Source organism: Ptychodera flava, chromosome 16, assembly GCF_041260155.1.
Source record: "Ptychodera flava strain L36383 chromosome 16, AS_Pfla_20210202, whole genome shotgun sequence".
NCBI classification, from domain to species: domain Eukaryota; kingdom Metazoa; phylum Hemichordata; class Enteropneusta; family Ptychoderidae; genus Ptychodera; species Ptychodera flava.
Window position 1 is genome coordinate 29309131 of NC_091943.1, and position 23117 is coordinate 29332247.

Sequence of the window (23117 nt, forward strand, 5' to 3'; positions counted from 1 at the left end):
AGTTCATGCGAAAAGTATATGCGCTTGCACTGCAACATAGGGGCAAAAAGTTGTACAAACCGCGGTCCCGTGAGTGGATGGACTGGTGTACAAACACAATGATACAATGTCTACATATTAAAGGAAATGAACGTAAAATAAAACTCGTTAATTGACATTTATTTCGTCACCTGGTGAATATTGATCAGCATTTTGCCAATTCTCGATTTCTCCTTTCGTCGCCTAGCTATCCTGCATGACCCTATGACGAGGCATCCGTCGTTGAGTGGAGAGAAGGTACAGGACGGGTTCAGATCTACCGATTGAGAGTGGGTCGGTATGGTGTATGGTACATCAACAATGTGAAGACTTTTAGCATAAGCAAACATCGAGCTGGCATTGACGAACCTCGGGGCTAACATCTCAACGATAGAATACACTTGCAGGTGATGTAATAGTGGGAGTTCAAGATTTAGGTGCGACATGAAACTTAACGTGCATATAGGTATTGCCAAGAGTTCCCACCTCTCACCAATTATTTGATCACACTGTATTCCAACCGTGGGCCCTGGCCCAACATTCATCGATCTGCGAAATCATTGTACAGCGAACCGTCAAAAACTATGGAGTCATTTGAAAATCGAAATAAAAAACACAAAAAAACATGTTACCACACACTGAGTTTGTCGTTAACTTAGTAATTAAAAGCCTTCTACCTGTTTAAGGACGGATAGGAAAAGCTGACAAATCTTTCGAAGGGCACGTTATGATATCATCGTACTATAGAAGACCAAATGCATGGCAACGTTACGTAATATTTAAACAAGTGCGCGCTGAGCTCTTTGATTGGCTTCAAGTCAAGAAAAGTCGACAGACACACAGACAAGGTCTCGAGTGGCCAGCCATCAAGGAGTGAAAGTACATCCCTCATGTCTCCGCCATAGCTGTTCCGATAAGACCGACGCCGACCTGACGACAAACCAAGATGAAACAGAAGTGCCATTACGATTTCGTGCAAAGGCGCCTCAGCAAACGCTTTTACACGCATGGGAAGTTCATCGGGAAACATCCCATACCATTCTTGGTGATTCCCGTGATCGTGTCGGTAGCACTCGGCGTCGGTATGCTTTTGATGGAACAGGAGACCGACATAGAGTACCTGTTTACACCGGCGAACAGCAAAGCGATACGGGACAGGGACAAGATTGATCGGCTTTTCCCGCCAGGCGACTCCGAAGACTTCATCGCCAGCAAACAGTCAAGGGTCGGAAACTACGGACAGGTTATCATCACGGCCAGTGATGGCGACAATGTACTGCGGGGATTTGTATTGCAGGAGATATTCGATCTTCACCAGTTGATCACCGAGTTACTTGTTCAAGATGGCGAAGGGATTGGGAATAGCAGTATGACATACCACGACCTCTGCGGCAAGCTGTCGGGCAGTTGTTACGAAGCACCGGTGCTGACTCTTTACAACAATTACAACGTGACTGACTTTACCTGCCTGAACCTAACTTACCCAGTGCACACTATAAACGACACGCACAAAATCTTTCTGGGCACCAGCCTCGGCGGCGTAACGTTCTACGAGGACGGCGAAACTATCAGATCCGCCCAAGCCATGCAACTCAACTATTTTCTGGAAATGGACGACCACGACGAGGTGAGAGCCCTTCAGAACGACAGATGGGAGAGCATGTTCCTTGAGACGATGCGCTCATACTCGTCACTGAGAATCCAGATAGCATACTTCAGTTCTCAGACCTTGGAATCTGAAGTGAAGCAGCTTAGCGTTCGGGGAGTTCCCCAAATAGCGGCGGTGACTGTAACACTTGTCCTCATCTTTTCCGTCCTGTGCTGCTTGGTGATGGACTGTGTCCGCAGCAAACCTTGGCTCGGGGTACTCGGCGTTGTCTCCGCAGGTCTGGCTGTGCTGTCAGCGTTCGGCTTGATGGGCTATCTCGGTGTGCCCTACATAAATATATGTGCGTCAATGCCGTTGCTTATTTTAGGTAAGTGAAATCAAAAGTGCCCTTCCTGCGCTCAGTTCGGTTACAGGTGCAAAAATCTTGTACGACATGATTTGCAAGTGGCCAACCATCCTCGAACACAGTTGACTTATTCTGTTTTAAGTTTAAGTCTGAAGTCTCAGCGAATCAGAAGGAAATCCACGTGGTAATCTCATCAGGGCAAAACTGAAGAATCAATAGATAATGATAAAGAGTAAATAAATAAAAAATAAATAAATAAAGAATGATAAACAAATAAATAAATAAATAAATAAATAAATAAATAAATAAATAAATAAATAAATAAATAAACCATAAGTATAGTCGAAGTCCTGACACATTCAATTGCTCTGCATTTGATACCGTAACGTCCATCCATGCATAGATAATTTTAGTCAACACTGAGTCCAAGCTAGAAATTGAGCCTTGCTATGTTAGGCTAGATAATTGTGAAGTTAGTATATGTGATTGATTTGTCTTTTCTCATATTATTTGGTGATTCAGGATAAAGAAAGGTAAAATTTTCCAGAAAATAGCTTTATGGAAACAGTATAATGGTTGATCGTCTGCGATTAGACAACTGCATTATGTTTGACGAAACACTCTTTTCCTTTCTTTCATCGACCTCTGAACTTTTGACCAACAGTCCCCTCTAATAACATATATCTCCTGTTATCAAAGCTTCTGAATGGCTCGAGTTCTCCCTACAAAAAGACTTCATTCATTAATGCACACCAAAGATCTAAGAAATGAAATTGAAATATCCAATCGTCACAAGATTCTTCTTAATTATAAATAGATTCGGCTTCCGAAGCTTCAATGGACAGCATGGGCGTTTATCATTAAATCATATCAAAATGGAAACATTCACAAACGCAAGAAGCAAGAGATTGAGAAAATGAACTTTTTTAATACGTCTTGCGGTGATATCCTCTCATATTTGCGGGTAAACTATAAAGCTTTTCAGATCTAGATACACCCACTTTGTAAAATTGTAACGATGACAAATTCAACATAAAAGTATACATTTGTTATTGCTTGTGAAGTAAACATTTAATTAAAAAAGGCCGCCATGTTCATGCCCAGACTACAACCACAAGAATCGGGCTAAATCTCGAGTCAGGTACAATAGCATTACGCCATTTATTCTTTAAACGTTTGTCATAGCAGAGTTCTGTTGCTTAATTTCCCACTGTGGTTTGAAATCATGTAGCCCAACAGTAAAAAGGTATTCGCCAATATGTCAAGAACATGTTTCTCTATATATTTTGTGTGTGCTATGAATACTTTTTTGATGATACGTCGCTGAGATACGGTGATATGTACCGGTAGGTTGTACAAGCCTTCGAAACAGAACCGAGCGACGATCAAAGACAAACTGACTTCGAATCTAGCCACTTTGTATAAAAGCCGACAATAGTCAATTAAGTCCTACATTGCGTGAATTGCGATGTTTGTCGAGACATTGCAGCTGGAAAAGATGTTGATTATCCGACTCCCTTTCGCACGTTTTTACAAAACATGTCGTGCATACAATTTGGAACATTAAGCAACAAAGCAACAATTGGAGATTTATTTTAACTAGAGATGACAGACCGTGGAAGCTCTGCGCATGAGATCAACAATAACTTTAGTGGACACCATGTTGTGGACACTAATTAATGTTCACGGTTGACCTTGGTGATAAAATTCACAGAAACTCATAATTGCAGATTTATAAACGCATCAAACCAACTCGACTTTGTCAGTTTGTGCTGTTGATGTTTTCACTTTTCTTGAGAGTCGGCCTCAGAGTGTGCTAAATATAGAGCATTGTTTTTGCGATTGTTTTCGCGCAACGAAGTAATCGAGCCATTATTGACCATCCAACACATTCCATTGTATAGATAGCTGTAACCTGTTCTTTGTTATGTTTCTGTCTGAGTGAAAGTTCATCTCTGACGCAAATCGCTTTGTCTTGCGTAATCACGTGCAACCTCGCTACAGGTACGGTGGCTGACCTACCGACGGTCACGTGACACATGGCCTGCCGTAAAGATGGAACTTGAAAGCCACTGGCCTCCCCCGAGAAAGGCATCGAACTATGTCGAGTGCAATAAACTCAACAACAAACTGTATCTCTACATTGAAAGCATGCCAGCTAGAGCAATTCAACTGAGAAATCGATACACAGTTCTTCATTAAATAAATAGTAGATTTCTATAGAAACTCATATCAAATTGTTTGTATAGTATTCTCCTGTTAAGTGTTATTGAAAAATATCAAAATACAGATCTCTCAGGGTTTACTTGAAAACAACGATTCGATCTCTATCTCTCTACTTCCTGGTCTCTCTGCTTTTCTGTCTGTGTCTATCTGTCTGTCTGTTTGTGTTCGTCTTTCACAAAATTCAGCGCTGGTCTGCCAGTATGTTGAGGCGCACACCAATTCCTATTAAATAAAGAGTTGAACAGCTTATATCCCTGGTTCCAATAAAGACATGTATAACGAGTAGGTTAGAGACAACCAGGCAACACGGATTAGCCGCAACGGCCAATTGAGTCTTCAAAGAGGGACATTATTGAAACGTTAGGATCGTTGTGAGGAAATAAAAACTAAAAATCTGACTAGGGAGAATACAATGCTTCAGGTACTGACAATTCTTGCCGTAACGATTGTATATAATACCTCAAGTCTCATGTTTCCTCTATTTTGCAGGTATTGGAGTGGATGATATGTTTATTCTACTTGCTGCTTGGAGACAGGTGCCCTCCAGTTATTCTGTGGAAGAACGAATGGGCCGTACTTTCTCCGAGGCCGCCATGTCGATCACCGTCACTAGCGTTACAGATTTTCTGGCTCTCAGCATCGGCACTGTCAGCGCGTTCCCTTCCGTCAGAATATTTTGCCTCTACACGGCCATCGCCGTTCTCTTCGACTACATCTACCAAGTCACCTTCTTTGGCGCCTGCATGGTGTTGACGGGGAGGCGCGAAGCTGCCAACCTGCACTGCCTGACTTTCAAGAAAGTCCCGCTAAAAGATGAACCGGCAACGCGTGCCCACAAGGAACACTGTATGGTGGAATTCTTCGGTAAATATTACGGGCCTTTCATTACAGATATCAGAGTGAAAGTGTTCGTTGTTCTTGCGTTCTTAACGTATCTGGCGATCGCCTTTGCCGGGCTGCTGCGAATCACGGAAGGACTAGACATGAAAAACCTCGTGGCTGACGATTCCTACGCAGGCCGCTTTTACGACGTGTACTACAACCACTTCAGAGAATACGGACCCGCTGTGACCGTGGCGCTCGATGCTGACGTCGATTACTCGGACAAGAAAAGACAAGATGATATAGAGGACACTTTAAGGGATTTCGAGGGAAGTTTGTATTTCCACAACAACCGCCTTGTCACCCAGTCTTGGCTGAGGGACTTTCTCGATTTCTGTTCGTCGTACGGCTTGGACTGCGATGACCACGACTCGTTCATAAGAACTTTGGCGGGCGAGTTCTTGCCAAGATTCGTCCAGTACAGGTCCGACGTGGTGTTCAACGACAACAAAACCGCCATCGTCACCTCTCGCTTCTACGTTTTCTCGAGGAACATGACGGACACGAACAGGGAACGGAACATGATGCTGGAAGCACGGCGTATAGTGAACGAAGCCAACCTCGATTTCTTCGTGTACAGTCCATCCTTTATCTTCTACGAACAATACACGGCTGTTTTACCGAACATGTTACAAAACATAGGAATATGTGCTGCAGCAATGTTCGTTGTATCCCTGATATTGATTCCACACCCTGTATGTTCACTGTACATAATATTTTTCATCGGTACCATCACTTTAGGGGTTATCGGATACATGGGATTTCTTGGCATCAGACTAGATGCCATCGCCATGATAAATATGATCATTTGCATTGGTTTTAGTGTGGACTTTTCAGCGCACATGACGTGCGCGTTTGTGCTGGCGCCCTACCAATCGCGAGACAAACGGGCGATCGAGGCACTGCAAACCCTCGGTTGGCCAATCCTTGAGGGCGCCATCTCAACCTTCCTTGGAATTGTGGCCATGTCGACAGCCGACTCGTACGGCTACAGGACTTTCTTCAAGACAATGTTTTTGGTCATCGCCATCGGGGCTGCCCATGGTGTGATGTTTCTGCCTGTCTTTCTCACACTTTTCGGACCGCTTAGTCCGCTGAAAAAGTCCAGCGTCTCGAAAGAAGTCGCCACCTGCGATATGAAAACAAACTCCGTTAGCGTTGACGGCAGACAGGGTGGTTTCTCATATATCTCCGAAAACACCCCTCAGTGTGGCTTTCAAAAGAACAAAACAGCCAGCGTTAGGAACGAAAAATTATTCAAGTCACTTTGTGGATATTGTGAACGGACTTCTAAGGACAACAGGCACCACACGTGCGAGGCTAGGAATGGAAATGACGAGATCGAAATCGTTGATGTAAGTGGATTCTCATCAGAGTGCAACAGTCTGGATCGGTTTCCATGTAACTTAATTTCCTCGGGTGAGAAGTATGCGATGAAAAACTCGAAAGAGGCATGGGCATATGATAATACACTGGCAAAAGATGACTGAAAGATGTAAGACTGATGTGATAAAAAGTTGAGGCTTCATCATCATAGCCCTGGAGCGAGAGGATGTACACTGGAACAGCACCCGCACATCTCGGCCTGTCAAACAAACAACGCCCTAGTACGGAGTCATCTCGATTGTATGTGATTGACTCAATAATATGACGGACCGAGGGTGTGATGTTTGTCAAAACCTGCGTCGTAAATTGTCAGAGAGAGAAAACGTGTTTTTGAAAGATCAGACCCTCCAAATTTGAATTTAATTTACAAACAGAAAAATGATCGTATGTATGTATGTATGTATGTATGTATGTATGTATGTATGTATGTATGTATGTATGTATGTATGTATGTATGTATGTATGTAGTGTATGTATGTATGTATGTATGTATGTATGTATGTATGTATGTATGTATGTATGTATGTATGTATGTATGTATGTATGTATGTATGTATGTATGTATGTATGTATGTATGTATGTATGCACGTACGCACTTATGTTTTGTGTATGTATAGTGTAAGTGAACAAATGCTAAAACATGAGGATAGATGAATTGACGGTTCATGATGTTCTATCTGTAGTGAACAATCTGCAGAGTAGAGAATTACTGTCTCATTTAATTTCTGCTTAAAGAAGACACATTATTTTTTAGTTGAAATGTACATCACTGCAATTCTAAGTGTAGTTCAGAAATTATGCTTTTTTGCTCGTGCTTTATTCACCAGTGCCATTCAAATATTTACACCGAACTCGACCTCTTTAGATCTTGTGTATTTTTATACAACTGTACATATCGTCAGTTTAATGATAAATGGAACGACCAGTTGTGATAAAATATTACTTGTATAACTCTGGAAAGATCTACCGCCACGATGTTTGGATATTTTGAAAATTTAAAAACACTTTGGACATTATTTGAGATCTTTCTCTCGCTATAATCGCACAGATTGTCGGTGCTCATGATCAAAGGCACTAGCAACAACTTAGATGTCGGGTATTTGCAGACAGCTCTATCCGACACGTAGGATCTCTCCGGCGTCTAGGTACCCAAAAGTCATCATGAAGACTTCTTTAGTTTGTTTTGTACTGAATAACGACAGAGAAATTCTAGACTACCCAACGGCCCAAACTAGTGTGATAGCAACATATTTAAATGAAGAATTACTGAATAACAAAGGAGGAAAGACTGGACGTCTCGTACGAGAAACTTTGAAGAGATGAAGATATTTATTAATAAATACCGAGCAAAAGGAAATATGAGAAAATAAAATTATACAACAAATAATTTGAATGCCATGTTTGTCAGTTTTGCCTGTATGAAAAGATAAACAATCAATTGCCCTCGGTTTCATGTGTCTGCAGCGAAAATTCTTCACTCAATGAACATCTATCATCCTTTACTGGCAATTTTCATGCTTGTATAGTATTTGTTTGCACGTTGTTCAGTGCGTGTCATGCCGGTTAAACACAATTAATAAAACACCAGTATTATGCAACTTGACACATTTGTCCTCATGTTGTTTAGTCAAATGGGTTGCTCTGCGGAATGATATCCCCGGGATGATATCTTTAATCGTCATCGTTCGGAAATGTCTGTGGAAAATTATCGCGAAAGATTATAGCCAATTGAGACAGCAGGTCTGGCAATTGCAATAATAAATAAGCTTATGAACGAGAACTGCACGGCACCAGCGGTCAACATCATGCCTGGAAGCTCTTTTAACTGCATCAGCAAATTGCGTGATTGATGTAATCTTCTGATAAGGAAGCCGCCATTATTTATGCCCTGGGGGTCGAAGGAATCGGAGGAGGGTCACTCAAAAAATTGAAAGCTAAAGGGGGAGCTCAAAATGTGGAGAGAAAGAAGGGGGTAACTCAATTTTCGTTGCAAAAAAAGGCAACACCTCTAAGATTGCACCTCTAAGATTGCACCATTGCACACATTAATTTCTCAAAATTTTCGATGGGACACCCCTTCTCGTGCTCTCCCCTTGGGGTATTCCAATAGTTTTACTGGTAAAAAAACAAATTGAAAAAACTCTCAAATTGCACCAGACAGTGACATTGCACATACATCAATTTCTCAAAATTTTCCATGCAAGATAGGGGACATCTCCACAGAAACTTTCCTTCAGTCTCTCGCTTGTTCTCCCCCTGCACTTTCAATGTCTGCACAGTCAGATATCCTGGTGATAACCCTGTCATGATACCAAACCAAATAAAACAATACTATTTGGTTGGATACTGGTCATAGCATGAGCTTTGATATATATATTTTGTTGTGACTTTGAATTTAATTTTGTTAGTTCACCTTTTTAAGACCGTCATGAGATAAACGATGATACTATAGCAGGGTACACCAGGATTTGAAAGGTCATTTGCATTGCTGTATTTTTGTAATTTTTACAAATACATGTATTGATATTTAACTTTTTAGGGGGGAGTCAGTCAAAATGTGTGTTACAGAGGGGGATTATTTAAATTCATCAAGGTTGGCAGGGGGAGGGGTACTTGAAATTTCGGAGTGTCAGATGAAATTCCTCCGACCCCCAGGCCGTAAATAATGACGGCTCCCTTATATAATTAGTATCGCATTCATAGTTCACTTTGACGTTCGCCACACTCATAAAATGCGATAAAAGCTTTAATGGCGAAAATTCTTTTAAAACGATTCGCAACGCTTGCAAATAAGATTTTTTAAGTGAAATTTTGGTTTCGCCTGCCAAAGCTACAATTTTAGCCGATTGATCGAAGCGAGCAACACACCCTTGTTGAAACCGATCGGCAATTCGGAAGCAATGCCCGTCAGAGGGCGTACTGACCACGGTCACTTGAGGTTCCGTAAGTGATCATGGCAGCTGCAGAAGTAGAAGTCCACAATGGATTTAAATGAGGACAAGCCCCCGCGTTTAACAAAGGAGGTGGCGCTTGCAGCATTCTTTGGATCTATCAATTTTCCAACGGACCACAGTCACCTGTAGTCTATTCCACTCTGCGTCTATGCACTACATAGACGTGTGTACATATGCCTGAGGGGGGAGAGAGAGAGAGAGAGAGAGAGAGAGAGGAGAGAGAGAGAGAGAGAGAGAGAGAGAGAGAGAGAGAGAGAGAGAAAGAGAGAGAGATTAGTGCTTATTGAGCATTTTACTATCTTGTAACCGTCGATCGTTCCCTATCATTCTCAAAATTCATACCTCATACTTAATCTGCTTCGAAACCGCTCGTTTAGTGTGATTTTCGGCCGAATTCGACCCACTCATCGCTAAAACATAAGCGTGAGCAACATTCCGGTCACCTCTTTGGCAACGCGAGCTACTTTATTGACGTTGGCGCCGCCATCTATGCGGGGTGACTGAAATGTTGCCAACGCGATGTGTCTCTCGAATTCGGCCGAAAATCACATGAAATGAGCATTTTAAGATGATGTATCAGGTATGAATTTTCGTCTGATTTTCTACCGAGTTTGAAGGACAGCTCGCCAAAACATAAGCGTGAGCAACATTCCAGTCACCCGCATGGGTAGGCCGCGCCAACGTCAGTTAAGTAGAGGTGTCCAACGTTCAGTGGCAGGTGACCGGAATGTTGCTCACGCTTAAGCTTATTTTTGGTGATGTGTGTGTCGAATTCGGCCGATCACACGAAACGAGCATTTTTGAAGCAGGTTAAGTGCAGGTATGAATTTTGAGAATGATACGGTTACATGATAGATGAACTATCTAATTTTCACAGTGAAATCGAACGTCGAAGATGACATTGCAGCATAGTCCCTGTACGAAATAGCCATTTGGTTTCCTGACTTTATTCTTGTCAGGCATATGTACACACGTCCATGTAGCGCATAGACGCAGAGCGGAATACACTACAGGTGACTGTGAACGGGACGTAGCGCTAGCAGGAGAGTCTACTGCTGAGAACGGAAGGCCAGCGTGCGTGGGTTTCACTGGTCACCCCATGGTTTTTGCTCCATGATCACACACAGGGCTTGCTCTGTTGTGTTAGCAGGTACGAGGTACAGCATAGGGTATCGCACAGAAATCCGATGAAGGATATAGTTACAAAACCAGTGCTAAATAAGACAAACACCAAAGCTGCTAAGAAAGGTTGGTGGTATAAATCTTTATTAGCAATACATATCATAGTCAAACGTATTAAAATAAAATAAATCATAGCAAGAAGAACCTTGTGCTAAGAACCCCTACTCCCATCCCTATCCTAGTTGACGGATTTTTGTGCGATCCCCTATGATAAAGTGGTTATTACATGAAGTTTGGGCGATACCGCGTCGTATTCGAGTGATGTGTCCGTATTTTGATTCGGACGAGTTGCACAGCAACGGTTAAAATGCAGACACTTCACTCGAATACGACGCGGTATCGCCCAAACTTCGTGTAATAACCCCTAATGACCTCAGACGCTGCATTTTGACTCGTTACTGCGCAACTCGTCCGTGTCAAAATACGGATACATCACTCGAATACGACGCGGTATCGCCCAAAATTCGTGTAATAACCTCTAGGTACAAGGGAATTGTAAAACATCACAAGTGTAGAACGGGGTAATACAGGCCTCAACTTATAGAAAATACCAGTTAACATATATATTTTACTATTAATCTGCAAGATATGAGTTTTCCATGTTAAAGAATTGTCGAGACTGATACCAATAAAACGTGTACATCACTCACTCTATTTTTTAAACAGGTTGACCCTTGAAGGTTTTCTTTTGTTTTGCCTACTTTTAATCAGAATATATTCAGTCTTTTCTGCAATTTTTGTAAGTAATCAAAGTATTATTTACAACTCTCTAAAAAGTTTACTAATAACAGAGAGAATACAAATAGGTTTATAGTTCCCTAAATCATATCACCGTTTTTATGGAAAGGCAGGACTCCTATTTTTAGGTCATCGGGGAAATATCCCATACGAAAAGATAGATTAATAAGATAACTAAGAGGGTAAGATACTTCAGCCCTAGCATCATAAATTAATTAAGGAGTAACATTATTGTCCCAACCAGCAGCTTTTGACATGTCATAATCTCTTCAATTTCAAACTCTGTGACTGGTCTGAGAAAAAGAATGAAACTAGAGTAGACAGAGTTTGGGAGATCTTTAGCGAGATTTTTGCCAGTTGTAACAAAACAATTGTTGAAATCCTGTACAATATCTGATAATCTGTATCGGTTTAAAAAACTCCGGTTGCAATTTACTGCTAAATGATTTGGGATTTTGAGATGCTTATGTTTTGAGCTACCCATAATCTGGTTAATAATACTCCATGTCTCTTTCATATTGCAACTTTTTAAAGCAAGTGCACAAGAATAATGATATATTTTGGATATTCCTGAGAATATTCGTTATTTCTTATAATGATCATGTAGAATACTGTTGAAGTAGTTATTAATAAAAGCATTATACACACTGTGCTTAGTTTTAATAGACTTTCTAATAGCAGAGGTTAACCAGACTTTGTCTTTCTACCTTTTTAATTATTTTTATTTATGCGTTTGAAAGGGTGTATGGACATCACAGATTTCTTGAAACTTCGAGATAAAATTATACAGGGCTAGGTTGACATCGTCGCAGTTTAATACCTGATCTTCAATACGGAACTTGGAGTAGTCTCTGGAATAAATAAATAAAGTTTAGAGTTAAATGGTTCGCATCCCTTGAGTCATTGAATGCAAATATCGGAAAACGCTCAGAAACATCAATGATGATACTACCAGAATCTACTAGTCGATTAGACATATTTAAATAAAGGTGACCTATAACTGAACACGAGTTTGAGGTAATTCTAGTCGGCGTATTTATAGTCTGGTAAAAATTGTGACGTGCTAAAGTGTCTAACATATTGTTCACAATATAATTAGAAGTGACACCAACATCAATATTAAAATCACCAGTCAAAATTATACCGTCATATGTTTTTGCAATGGTACAAAGAGTACAGTCCCTTAAGTTGCTAACCAGATGTGAACTGAATGTGCTCACGTGGTTTACAACAGGTTCATTACATAGTAGTACGCTTCACAGAACAATCAGATATCTGTCAGATCATTATATGTAGCAGGTTTCATCAACTTTCGCACAGTACTCTCGGAGTTAAATCACTTATTACAAAACTTCATTTAATATGCAAATGAGCTGTTTATTAACCTGACACTGCTCAATGCTTCATGGGACAATTAGATATCTATCAGATCAACATCTGTAGCATGTTTCATCAAATTAAATGCTGTAATTTTGGAGTTATATAACTAATTTCAAAGTTCATTAAATATGCAAATGAACCCTTAATCAACTTCACACTTCTAAATCTTTCGTAACATAGCCAGATATCCGTCGGATCAGTACCTGCAGCAGATTTCGTCAAATTTGGTGCAGTTATTTCGGAGTTAAGTCACTGATTATAAAACTTCATTTATCATGCAAAGAAGTTGTTTATTAACTTGACACTGCTCAATTCTTAATGAGACAATTAGGTAGCCATCAGAATAACATCTGTAGCACGTTTCATCAAATATAATGCTGTAATTTCCGAGTAATATCACTAGTTACAAAGTTCATTAAATATGCAAATGAGCTATTTAGCAACTTGACATTACTTAGTGCTTATGCGACAATTAGATATTTATCAGATCAATATCTGTAACAGGTTTCACCAAATTTTGTGTCATAATATCAGAGTTATATAACTAATTACAAAGTTTGTTACATATGCAAATGAACCCTAAATTAACTTCACACTATTAAATGCTTCTCAATAGTCAGATATCTGTCGGATCAGTACCTGCAGCAGATTTCATCAAATTGGTGCAGTTATATATTTCGGAGTTATATGACTAATTACGAAACTTCATTAAATATGCAAATGAGCTATTTGTTTAACTTGACACTGCCCAGTATTTGTGTTCAGTGAACCAACATTTACATGAGAAATCGAAAATAACACACCTTGATTTGTAAATTTCTTGTTAAAACGACTCAGTCCACATCAAATATACAATCATATCCATCACTCATAAAGAGAAGAATAAGTGTGCAAGTCTACTATTTTTGAGGTTTTGGAACAAGCAAACCCCCCAAAATTAAACAATCTTACACAAACATTTTTTTATGAAAAGAACGACTGAATGTTCGGACTTCTTTGTGTAGATGTGGCCATTACTAGGGTGACCCGTCGAGAGGTCTTCGTATTCCTTAACAATGGGGCTCTGACATGAAACTCTGTGAGTGAATATATGAGAACTTGTACAAATTAATCTTAAATATGCTACAGTTGTGGCAAATTTATGTCTATAAACAAGGTACTGGCTACAAAGTCTTGAAACTTCAAGACTCACGATGTCAACAATTGTCAGAGGGGACGCCATCTTCACAAGAGACCTGGCACAACCATGTACTAGGATGTGCATAGCTATGCTACAGGGTTGTGCTGGCATCCCAGTACAGTGTAAACGAGCACAACCCAGTAGCACAGCTGTGATTTATATCAATGTAACAGAGTAGATTGTTATGCAGTCCTTGTGCATGAATGTAGCACGAAATCCTGTAGCAGAGTCAATTTTTCATAGTTGTGTCACAGGGATATGTGAAACAGTACTGTGATTAGACTACAAATTAGATCCCTTAACTATGGTTTCCTTTCACAGCCATGTCCCACTAGCTCTGCTAAGAAGCCCTGGCACAGAGGTGTATACACCCATGTTACATTACTTTACACACATGTATTACAGGGGTGCGTACAGTCCTTGTACAGTCCCATTGGCCACACGTGTACCAACCTGTGTATCATTTCAGGCATTCCCATAGCCTAGTATTTGCACCTTATTAACAATTGTATATACTGTGAGAGTGTTTATACATCTCCACACAACACCTCTTTCACACAAATGTGCCACAGCAAATGAAACATAGAAAAATGATATAATTTAATGTCAGAAATTAATAATTTATTTCACACTATTTTTAAGCTTTTTACATAGTGCAATATCTACTATTAACAATGATAGGTCAGGTGGGACATAAACCTTTTAACTGGTGTCAACACGAACGTTATTCATTCATCTTGATTTTGTAGCAAGGTTGACAAATGTACATTAATAATGATAAGAACAAGCAACCTAACGTCCGATGTGGCGAATAACTACTTATGACGTGTGTTGATAAAGGAGATTGTAATCTTTTGTAGGTGATTTCAGGGTGGGCTGACAAAACAATGGCAAAAATAGCTGCAAAAATACACAATTGAAGATCGCATTATAATTTGAACATATAACATTAATATCACCCTAAGAACATGTCAATCAAAGCTATCAGACAAGTAGTGTTTTGAGAAACAAAATATTTTCACCAAAAATGGCAAAAATTGCCAAAGAATAAAAAAGTAGATTTCATCAAGCGCATAATTTCAATGTATCACAATAGGTTCATCTGTAGAAACTTGTAAACCAAATATCAAAGCTATCATACCAGTACTTTTTGTGTAATAGACTTTTTGACCAAAAATTACAAAAAATTGCCCAAAAATTATAAATACCATATTTCATCATAATTTAAATGTATCACATTTTGATCATCCCTATGAACCTGTATACCAAATATCAAAGATGGCAGACATAAGATTTGATGAAATAAATTTTTGACCAAATATAAATAAATTTTTGACCAAATATGACAAAAATTTCCCTAAAAATACAAATTTGTATTTCTGTAAAATTTGAACAAATCTAAAATAGACATCCCAACTGACTTATATCCCAGATGTCAGACGTGAAGTTTTGAAGAACATTTTTGAAAGATTTTTTACCAAAAATGACAAAAATTGCCTTAAAATATAAATATACGAATTTCAGCACAAATTATTGAATGTAACTGAGGTCACCCCAGTAACCTACATATCAAATTTCAAAGTAATCAACATGTGTCTTCAGAGAAGACTTTTTGACTGAAAACAGCATAAAATACTCAAATACCTGATGCCACCCCAAGTGAACTGTACATCAAATTTTAAAGCAATCAAACATGTGGTTTTAGACCCAGAGAAGAATTTGATGGATGACAGATGGACCACAATAGTGATGCTGGATGACACTGGACAATCAGCCTATTTGATAAGTGCTCCATGTCGCTGACAGCGAAGATACAGTACAAATGACCACAAAAATGAATGTCTCAGAATTACCATTTTTAAATAATTTCCACTGGATCAGACTCTACCGCACACTTTTTAGCTTTCTGTCTAAGTATAAATCTCATATAGAACAGTTGCCGTCTTTTAATACTGCAATATAAGTTAAATGTAAACTATGTTATAGTTATAATTTTAACAATTTGCAATAAATACTTGTTTACTTTACAAAAAGGATCATGGCTATTGTGTTGAAATATTTTTGTCCGGATTACATTATTTTGAACTCTGCTACATGATGTGACAACTCTACATGTAGTTCTTTCGCAGATATGCTGAATACATGAGTGACCCACAATACTCTCAGCACTTGCAAACTCGATATCATTGATTAATCGTAACACTTTGCAAATGTATGGGCAGTACTTGGATATATCTATAAATTTCTAAAAAACAATGTAGGTTTGCTCTTGAACATATGCAACCTAATAAAATAACCAAAAAATAACATGTAAGTGCAAAATATTACCAAGGTTGGGAATATGGGCAAGTTACTCGCAAAGTCCTTTCACAGAACCCTTGCATCATAATTTAGTTGTGATTTTCTATGCCATATGTAGTACAAAATAATCTGGATTTTACAGAAAAAGTCGCACTACCGCGACAGTGCACAGTGGGCCTACCATTGCATAAATTTACTGTGCTAGGGGTCCTAACGTGGTTCCTCCTGTGTTACCGGTGTGAGGCAATATAACACCGGTAACACACAGCCCTGACACGCAGAGCTGAGGCTGGTGCAGTGATGTGTGTTGAGGTGTCACATAACTGTGAAAAATAGTTTGTTGATGTGTTGCTTGACTTTGTAAAATAGGCTGGTACAGTGATGTGTGTTAGGCTGGTAATGGGTTGTGGCAAATAACGCTGTGACAGTGAATGATATGAGAGATCCTAGTACTGAGATGTAAAGTAAATCCCTGTAACAACCCATCATTCACTGCCATTCCACAGGAATATGCGCATCAGTGGCACATGCCTGTGGATCACAGCTATGTCACAACAATGTTTCTCAAAACACAACAACAGACAAAGTTTTCACAAACAAGTACAGGGTCTGTCACTCCACAGGGCTGTTACAGGACTTTTTACAACTGTATACCATGTGTTTGAATATCACAGGGCTGTGGGGGTTCTCCTGTGTATACAATATTCTCATGAGGGAAAGACTTATAAAACTCCGCCTTTCCAGAGGCTGCCGAATTGTGATTATGCTAATTAGCCAAATTATTTTTCCGGATTTGGACTTAATACCAACGCCTTCAACAGGTGCCATCAAGATGTTGGCAAAATATTTCAGTTACGCGTCCAAAGAAATCTAATATTCGCAACTGTTCGACGTTCGTTTACCATCGTGAATAGCTTCTTTGGTGTCAGAGTCAAATTCTCATTGATGAAGATCTTTAGACTGCGTATGCGAAATCAGCTGTTGTTTTATTGGCATTTTTTCTTATTTTTGAAGATGCTGTCGCGGTTCTTTCGATTGGCAAGCTTGACGAAAATTGGTCGTGGTCTTGGTCTTGAACTTATAGTCTTTGCATTTTCGCTCTCTGTAGCTTTAGTTATGGCCGATGCGATGTGTTACTTCAGTGTCCTTTTCTGTGATATCAGGCTTGACCTTCAGCAGGGTTTTGAGAGCTATATATCGTCGGTGTTTTCTTTGACGTTTGGTCCTCTTGGCTCTGGAATACAATGAATTTCAAGATTTTCTCTTCTGCTATCCAGCTCCGCAACTCGCCTGCACAGTTCAGCATTATGTCGCTTTATTTCTGCGTTTTCAGTTTCTAAACTCAGGAGTCTTGCCCTGAAGTCTTCGACGAGGGCGCTGGAGAACTCACTTTTGGCAGTGCATATAAAAAGACCTCTTTTATTAAAAGTCACTCCCCTGTCTTTGTCGCAGTCATTGCATTTTGGCATTTTTGTTGCATGGCTTGCGGAATATTGGTGTGAAAATGAAATCATAACAATGAACTTGAATATGGAGTCAGAGAGACGTACCACAACGATCGATCGTTACCGCCACATTGAGACACCGAACAGCTCCACAGTTCAAGAGATTTCCCATAATACATCATGATTTGTACCAACGTAGATTCCCCTGTGAAATCTACCATGTCTCCCATGTGTAGACAAAGTCCTGAACGAGTTGTAAAAATTCTGAAAACGTACTTTTAAAACTCCTTTCTTCTCAATTCCCATTTTAAAGGATTAAGAAAATTGTGCTTGATTGAGAGAAGAGAAAGGATTTTTGTAAATTTTCCTCTAATTGTGTCCTCAGCCATACAGAATAAAGTGATGGAAAGTAGGGAGACTAGTTGCACCTGTCTTATGAAACAAAAGTTTATTGATTTTTTTCCAAATAGAAAAGACAAAAGAAATTTATATGCTCACTTTTTTCAGAGAATGACCCCTTCAGTTGCTCATAACTTGCTTCCTAAAACTGTGGCATTTGTAGTACGTGCAGAATGTGACTTTTATGATTCTTTAATGGTTTCTTTGAAATCTATACTACAATATTTCGACGTACTTTTAATAAATATAATTAATCAATTATCATGAGACTTCACATTATTGCTTCCATACAGAACTGAAAAAGTTATAAGAAAACTAACATTATGGGTAATTTTTTGTACTGTGAGCTCCGTCATTTCCTTTACTTTTCTCTGCCTCTTGGTTCATGGAACTTCCAAAAAGTATTCCCAACAATACTCAATTTACCTTTGGGTACCTATGTGTCCCTTCTTTCACGGGAAATTACGCACCAGGAAGGTAAAAGACAAAAATATCTTTGGAGCACATGTTACAGCTTAGACTCTCCACAGTCGCTGTGCCTTGTTTTGTGCGCGCCGCGATGGGCCTGCATTCGAAAGCTGTGCAGCTGTGAGCACGCGCTGCGACACAGCGACTGTCCGTTCTTGCAAGTATATGAATATTCATAAGGGTAGTAACGTCAAAAGAAAAACCTATCTAACTGGGCGGAGAGAATATATACTAGTAGCCGGAAGAGTCACTTATCGCCGAATCGAACACGTCAGGAATTGTGGGTAATACGCGATAAGATGACTGTGCCTTGGGTCTGGACGTTCTTGCAAGCGACCGGTCGGATTTCTGCCTGATCCGGGTACTTTATAGAACTCCACACATCCGTTAATCAAAACAAAAATGACAGGTAGCATAGCCAAATAAAATTAAAAATGAAAATTAAAAACATACCGCGTATATAGGCCTTGATGTTTAGTCCACACAGAAAAAATAAGATTCATCGTCATGTGGAGATTAATCGAGTAGAACAATTACGTATGTGCACCGAAAATAGGTAAACTAATTGTTCTGATAATGTAAAGGCTAATAATCGCTGACCAGGTTCGGCATTTTAAGAAGCAAAAGAATATTTCACATATTATGAAAACCAACAAAAATGAATACATACAAATTCTTGCTCGCTGTTTTTCAACTCTAAAAAAGTATGAACAACTTTTAAGAAATCCATTAGACACCAGCCTTGATATTTACTACCCTTTTCAGAATTAGAGCGCGAAGCCACTGCAGTGAACTGCAATAAAACTGCTCACACTAATTAGTTTCAGCTGTAGCCAGCTGGCAAAATCGACAACGTTGTATGTCCCATGCAGACAGTTTGTCTGGGGAAGTTGAAATAAAAAGATTTGTACATGGACCAGTGCATGGTAATGTTACATTGTATCTTAATCTTGAACACAGGGTGCCAATCGTAAACTCTCATTTACAACTCGAGCCTCAGACAGAGCTAGTTTTGCCTTTGTACAAGCAGACTTTTTGGTCTTTATCAAGTAGCCTTGTTCAACACCAAAGTGGCCACAGCTACAGCTGAAACTAATTAGTGTAAGTAGTTTTATTGCAGTTCACTGCAGTAGTGGCTTCGCGCTCTATTACTGCAAATGGTTGTATGTCTTTGCTTAATAGACATGAAACGGAACGGCTAAACATCATTTGGAACATATGACATGTTTGAATGTAAAAACTCAAAACTTCAACAGGTGTAAAACTTGAAGCTTGGGTCAACGTCAACCTCACCTCCGATCAATTCTGATAACTTTTAAGGCGATATATATATATATATATATATATAATATATATATATATATATATATATATATATATATATATATATATATATATATATATAATATATAATATATATATATATCGGTATCGCCTTAAAAGTTATCAGAATCGATCGGAGGTTGATGTTTGACCCAAGCTTCAGTTGAAAGACCACCTCATCCAGTTTTGACACTGAATATATCCTTTCCTTTAATATGTTCCGACTTATCAGTATTTAGAGCCCCACTACCTGTCTTTTAGCATTATTTTTATGATTTTTACTTTCTCACTAAAATGTTTGTGATAATGTACTAATTTAGGGTGTGTATATACTAATTATTAACTATCAGCTAGGGCTGTATGTGCAATTTTCAACAAGATAAAGATTACAGTGCGATTAAATGTTACGCCCCATGTGGAAAAGCAAAATCCGTAGATACTGAGCGTCTCTGTGCTAAAATCTTCACATAAAGTGCACAGAGAGTCAAATGTAATGCATAGGGGTGAATGTTTTCAACTCTGACATTGTTTGTAAAATTACCAAATTTTGGAAATGGTTGGGAATCAAAATGACTGTAAAATTTGAATTCAGTTGTCAAATGCTTTACAAAGGAATGGTTTCCTAATGTAGTAAAAGCCCATATCCCTTCAGAGCCTAGAATTCAGAGAAACACAGGAAGAATATGAAGCTATTTTGAGGTCAACAAATTTCAAGAGTTCATGCAGCTAGTGGGGCTTTAACTAAAGCCGTATGTTAAAATCATTCATTATGTAAATCTGGAAACTATTTAAGATGTACACTTTCTAGACAGAAGTAGAGTTGGACGGAGATTTGGAGGTTGAGTATTCACCGTTGCTGTTTTGTAATAAAGATCTAAAGTGGTGCGTAACTCAGCATTACGACCCAGACGGTACCCCAAATCATAAACGTAAAGTAAGAAGCGTACTGGAGCACTACTCAGATTCTGTTTCCCCGTTGGCTATTCCCCGATGGGAGACGGCCACCTGAGATAGTACTTACGCGTTGGTCTCACAAGGTGACCGAACTCTTTTGAGGTCTGCATCACGCCTTGAGGGTGTTTTTCACGAAATGTTCACTCAGTATTTTTGGCCATTATACTGCCTGATTACAACGTCGATTAACTGCGTAAACTATTAATTTTACATAACAGTACCGACACATCCTCCGGGTCTTAATCTACAACAGTCTTGGTGATGCTTTGTGCAAAACTGCATGGTATCTGTCTTCCATTTTCACAGATAATTAACATGAAAGTCAGCCCATCAACCAACGGGCGTTAGCCCAATTACAGAATGAGGTACCTATAACCCACTAACCCTCCCCCCCTTTGATGAAGCACTGAGGAATAAAGTGCCTTGCTCAAGGGCACAGCACCGTGCTTGAGTCTCGACTCACCGTCCTCCGACAATGAATCCGTTACTCTGGATCTACCGGGTCTCTAACTCACCATCCTCCGATAGTGAGTCCGTGTAATACCTAACAGCGCACTGGTCCACGGTACCTCACTGCAAACAGTTTTACTTTATCAAACATGCAAATTAACGATAATGATCGGTTAATTATTATATTATCATCGTAAAACAGTGTGTTCTTGTTGTACAACACAGTCTATCAGATTCAGGCCATTCATTACCTGTTGTAAACTCCGACATGATCATCTTCTACTTGTTCGTAAGTCATTGCTTCACGATCGTATACGTATTTCTTTATAAACAATCAGGACGTACCGACATCGACAACTATAGGCCTAATTACATGTAATCCCATGTTGTTTTCCTCTGGTTGACGTCATTGTCTATAAGTGTTTTTCGAGGAGCCGTGATGGCGAACAGTCCTCTCACTTTTTATTTGATGTGGATAGATCAACATTATTGTTGCAGATAGCAAATATTGTTGCCGCGATTTGTGTTATTCCCCCGGGATTTCTTTCATTTAAATTGAGTAAAAAGGCCCGTCACCTGGGAGATATGCAAATAATTTACGAGGTACTCGACTCCCATTCATAAGTCCGATAAAATAGAATTTTGATACACCGAATGCCATCTTCACATATAAGACATACGGATTCGGTCGCATGAACTTGTCAATCATTGTCTCGCGGTCTGACGCCAAAGCAAGTCAGCCATCGGCGAGCAGGAGGTTTCACCGCGTTAGCGGCGGACAGCCACAGTATAATTATGTTGAATATTTTCTGATATATTTATGAAGGAAAGGCAACGACAAGATTGAAACAGTAGTTCTTATTGTAGGAGGTGTCGCGGTTTTATAAAATTCACAAGCTTACGATCTTGGCGAGTCCTAAAGGTTCCGTCCTATGGTATCCCTGCACCCACTAGCAGACTACCTCATTGCATGCTTGTGGACACAACACAATCAGCGTGCGAAATTCACGCTAACCCGATGGCCCAAAACCAGCAGTTTTCATGCCGGACCAGTAACTCTTGAAATATATCCTGCTGTTCCTAAAGACGGGGGCTAGTAACTTTCCCTATATGTACAGAAGTTTGCAGAATGTTTTGTTAAGCTAAATACTTGACAAAATTATTCAAAGATACGAAATTATTCTTTCAAGAGATTGCCAAACGTGAAATTCGCAATAGACTGATCGGTACTGCATGAAAGCCAAAGGCCTAACCTCACGTTTTCTCATGAAAGTATTGGCGCTATTCAATATGCTCTCCATTTGTTAAGCATGTGTTAGGTTCGAAATCTCCTTGTGGTCATAAAAGAGTAATTTTTAAGCGTATCGACCGTGTTGCATGTGTCGAGGTATAAACTGGATTTCGAGGACACTTCAACATTGGACTTTTATATGATATCGGATATTTACAGCTATTGGACAAACACAGTATCTGATTTAGAATTGTTTGGTCTGATCATAGACCTTCGAAAAAGACTATGGTCAGATATGTGAGGTAGTGAAATCTCCGATATTGGATATTTACCCACCGTTTTAGACAAGTCAAGTCTCGTATAATTTAGTCAGATTAGGACTACGGAAGTCGGGCTTAGCTAGACCGTGGGACCAGATCTGTAAGGTTGTGATCTCCGAGATATATACATCGATATTTGCCCGCCGTTTGACAAGTATATATGGTATCGTATAGTATCGAAGTTGGAGCCAAAATGATGAAGTCGGGCTCGGCAAGATCTGTGAGGTGGCAAATCTCCGACATATATATTGGACATTTGTCCCGAAATCGCCGATAAACATCGGTGATTTTACATAGACCAGACGTGCCTAAGACTCGAGGCGA

The 23117-nt window shown here is 39.5% G+C and overlaps 1 protein-coding gene across 1 annotated transcript; it reads left to right on the top strand.

Moving 5' to 3' along the window:
• The first annotated feature begins 854 nt into the window (after nt 1–854).
• Nucleotides 855–7866, top strand: LOC139114501 (patched domain-containing protein 3-like). Its single transcript, XM_070676281.1, has 2 exons — nt 855–1994; nt 4689–7866. The coding sequence occupies exons 1-2, from the start codon at nt 965–967 to the stop codon at nt 6569–6571; spliced, it is 2913 nt and encodes a 970-aa protein (XP_070532382.1). The 5' UTR covers nt 855–964; the 3' UTR covers nt 6572–7866.
• The last annotated feature ends 15251 nt before the right edge of the window (nt 7867–23117 follow it).

What these genes read in the sequence shown, in the direction of transcription:
- LOC139114501 (XM_070676281.1), top strand. Translation starts at nt 965, where the DNA reads ATGAAACAGAAGTGCCATTACGATTTCGTGCAAAGGCGCCTCAGCAAA. An exon ending in AATGCCGTTGCTTATTTTAG is followed by an intron (nt 1,995 to 4,688) that starts GTAAGTGAAATC and finishes TCTATTTTGCAG; the next exon opens with GTATTGGAGTGGATGATATG.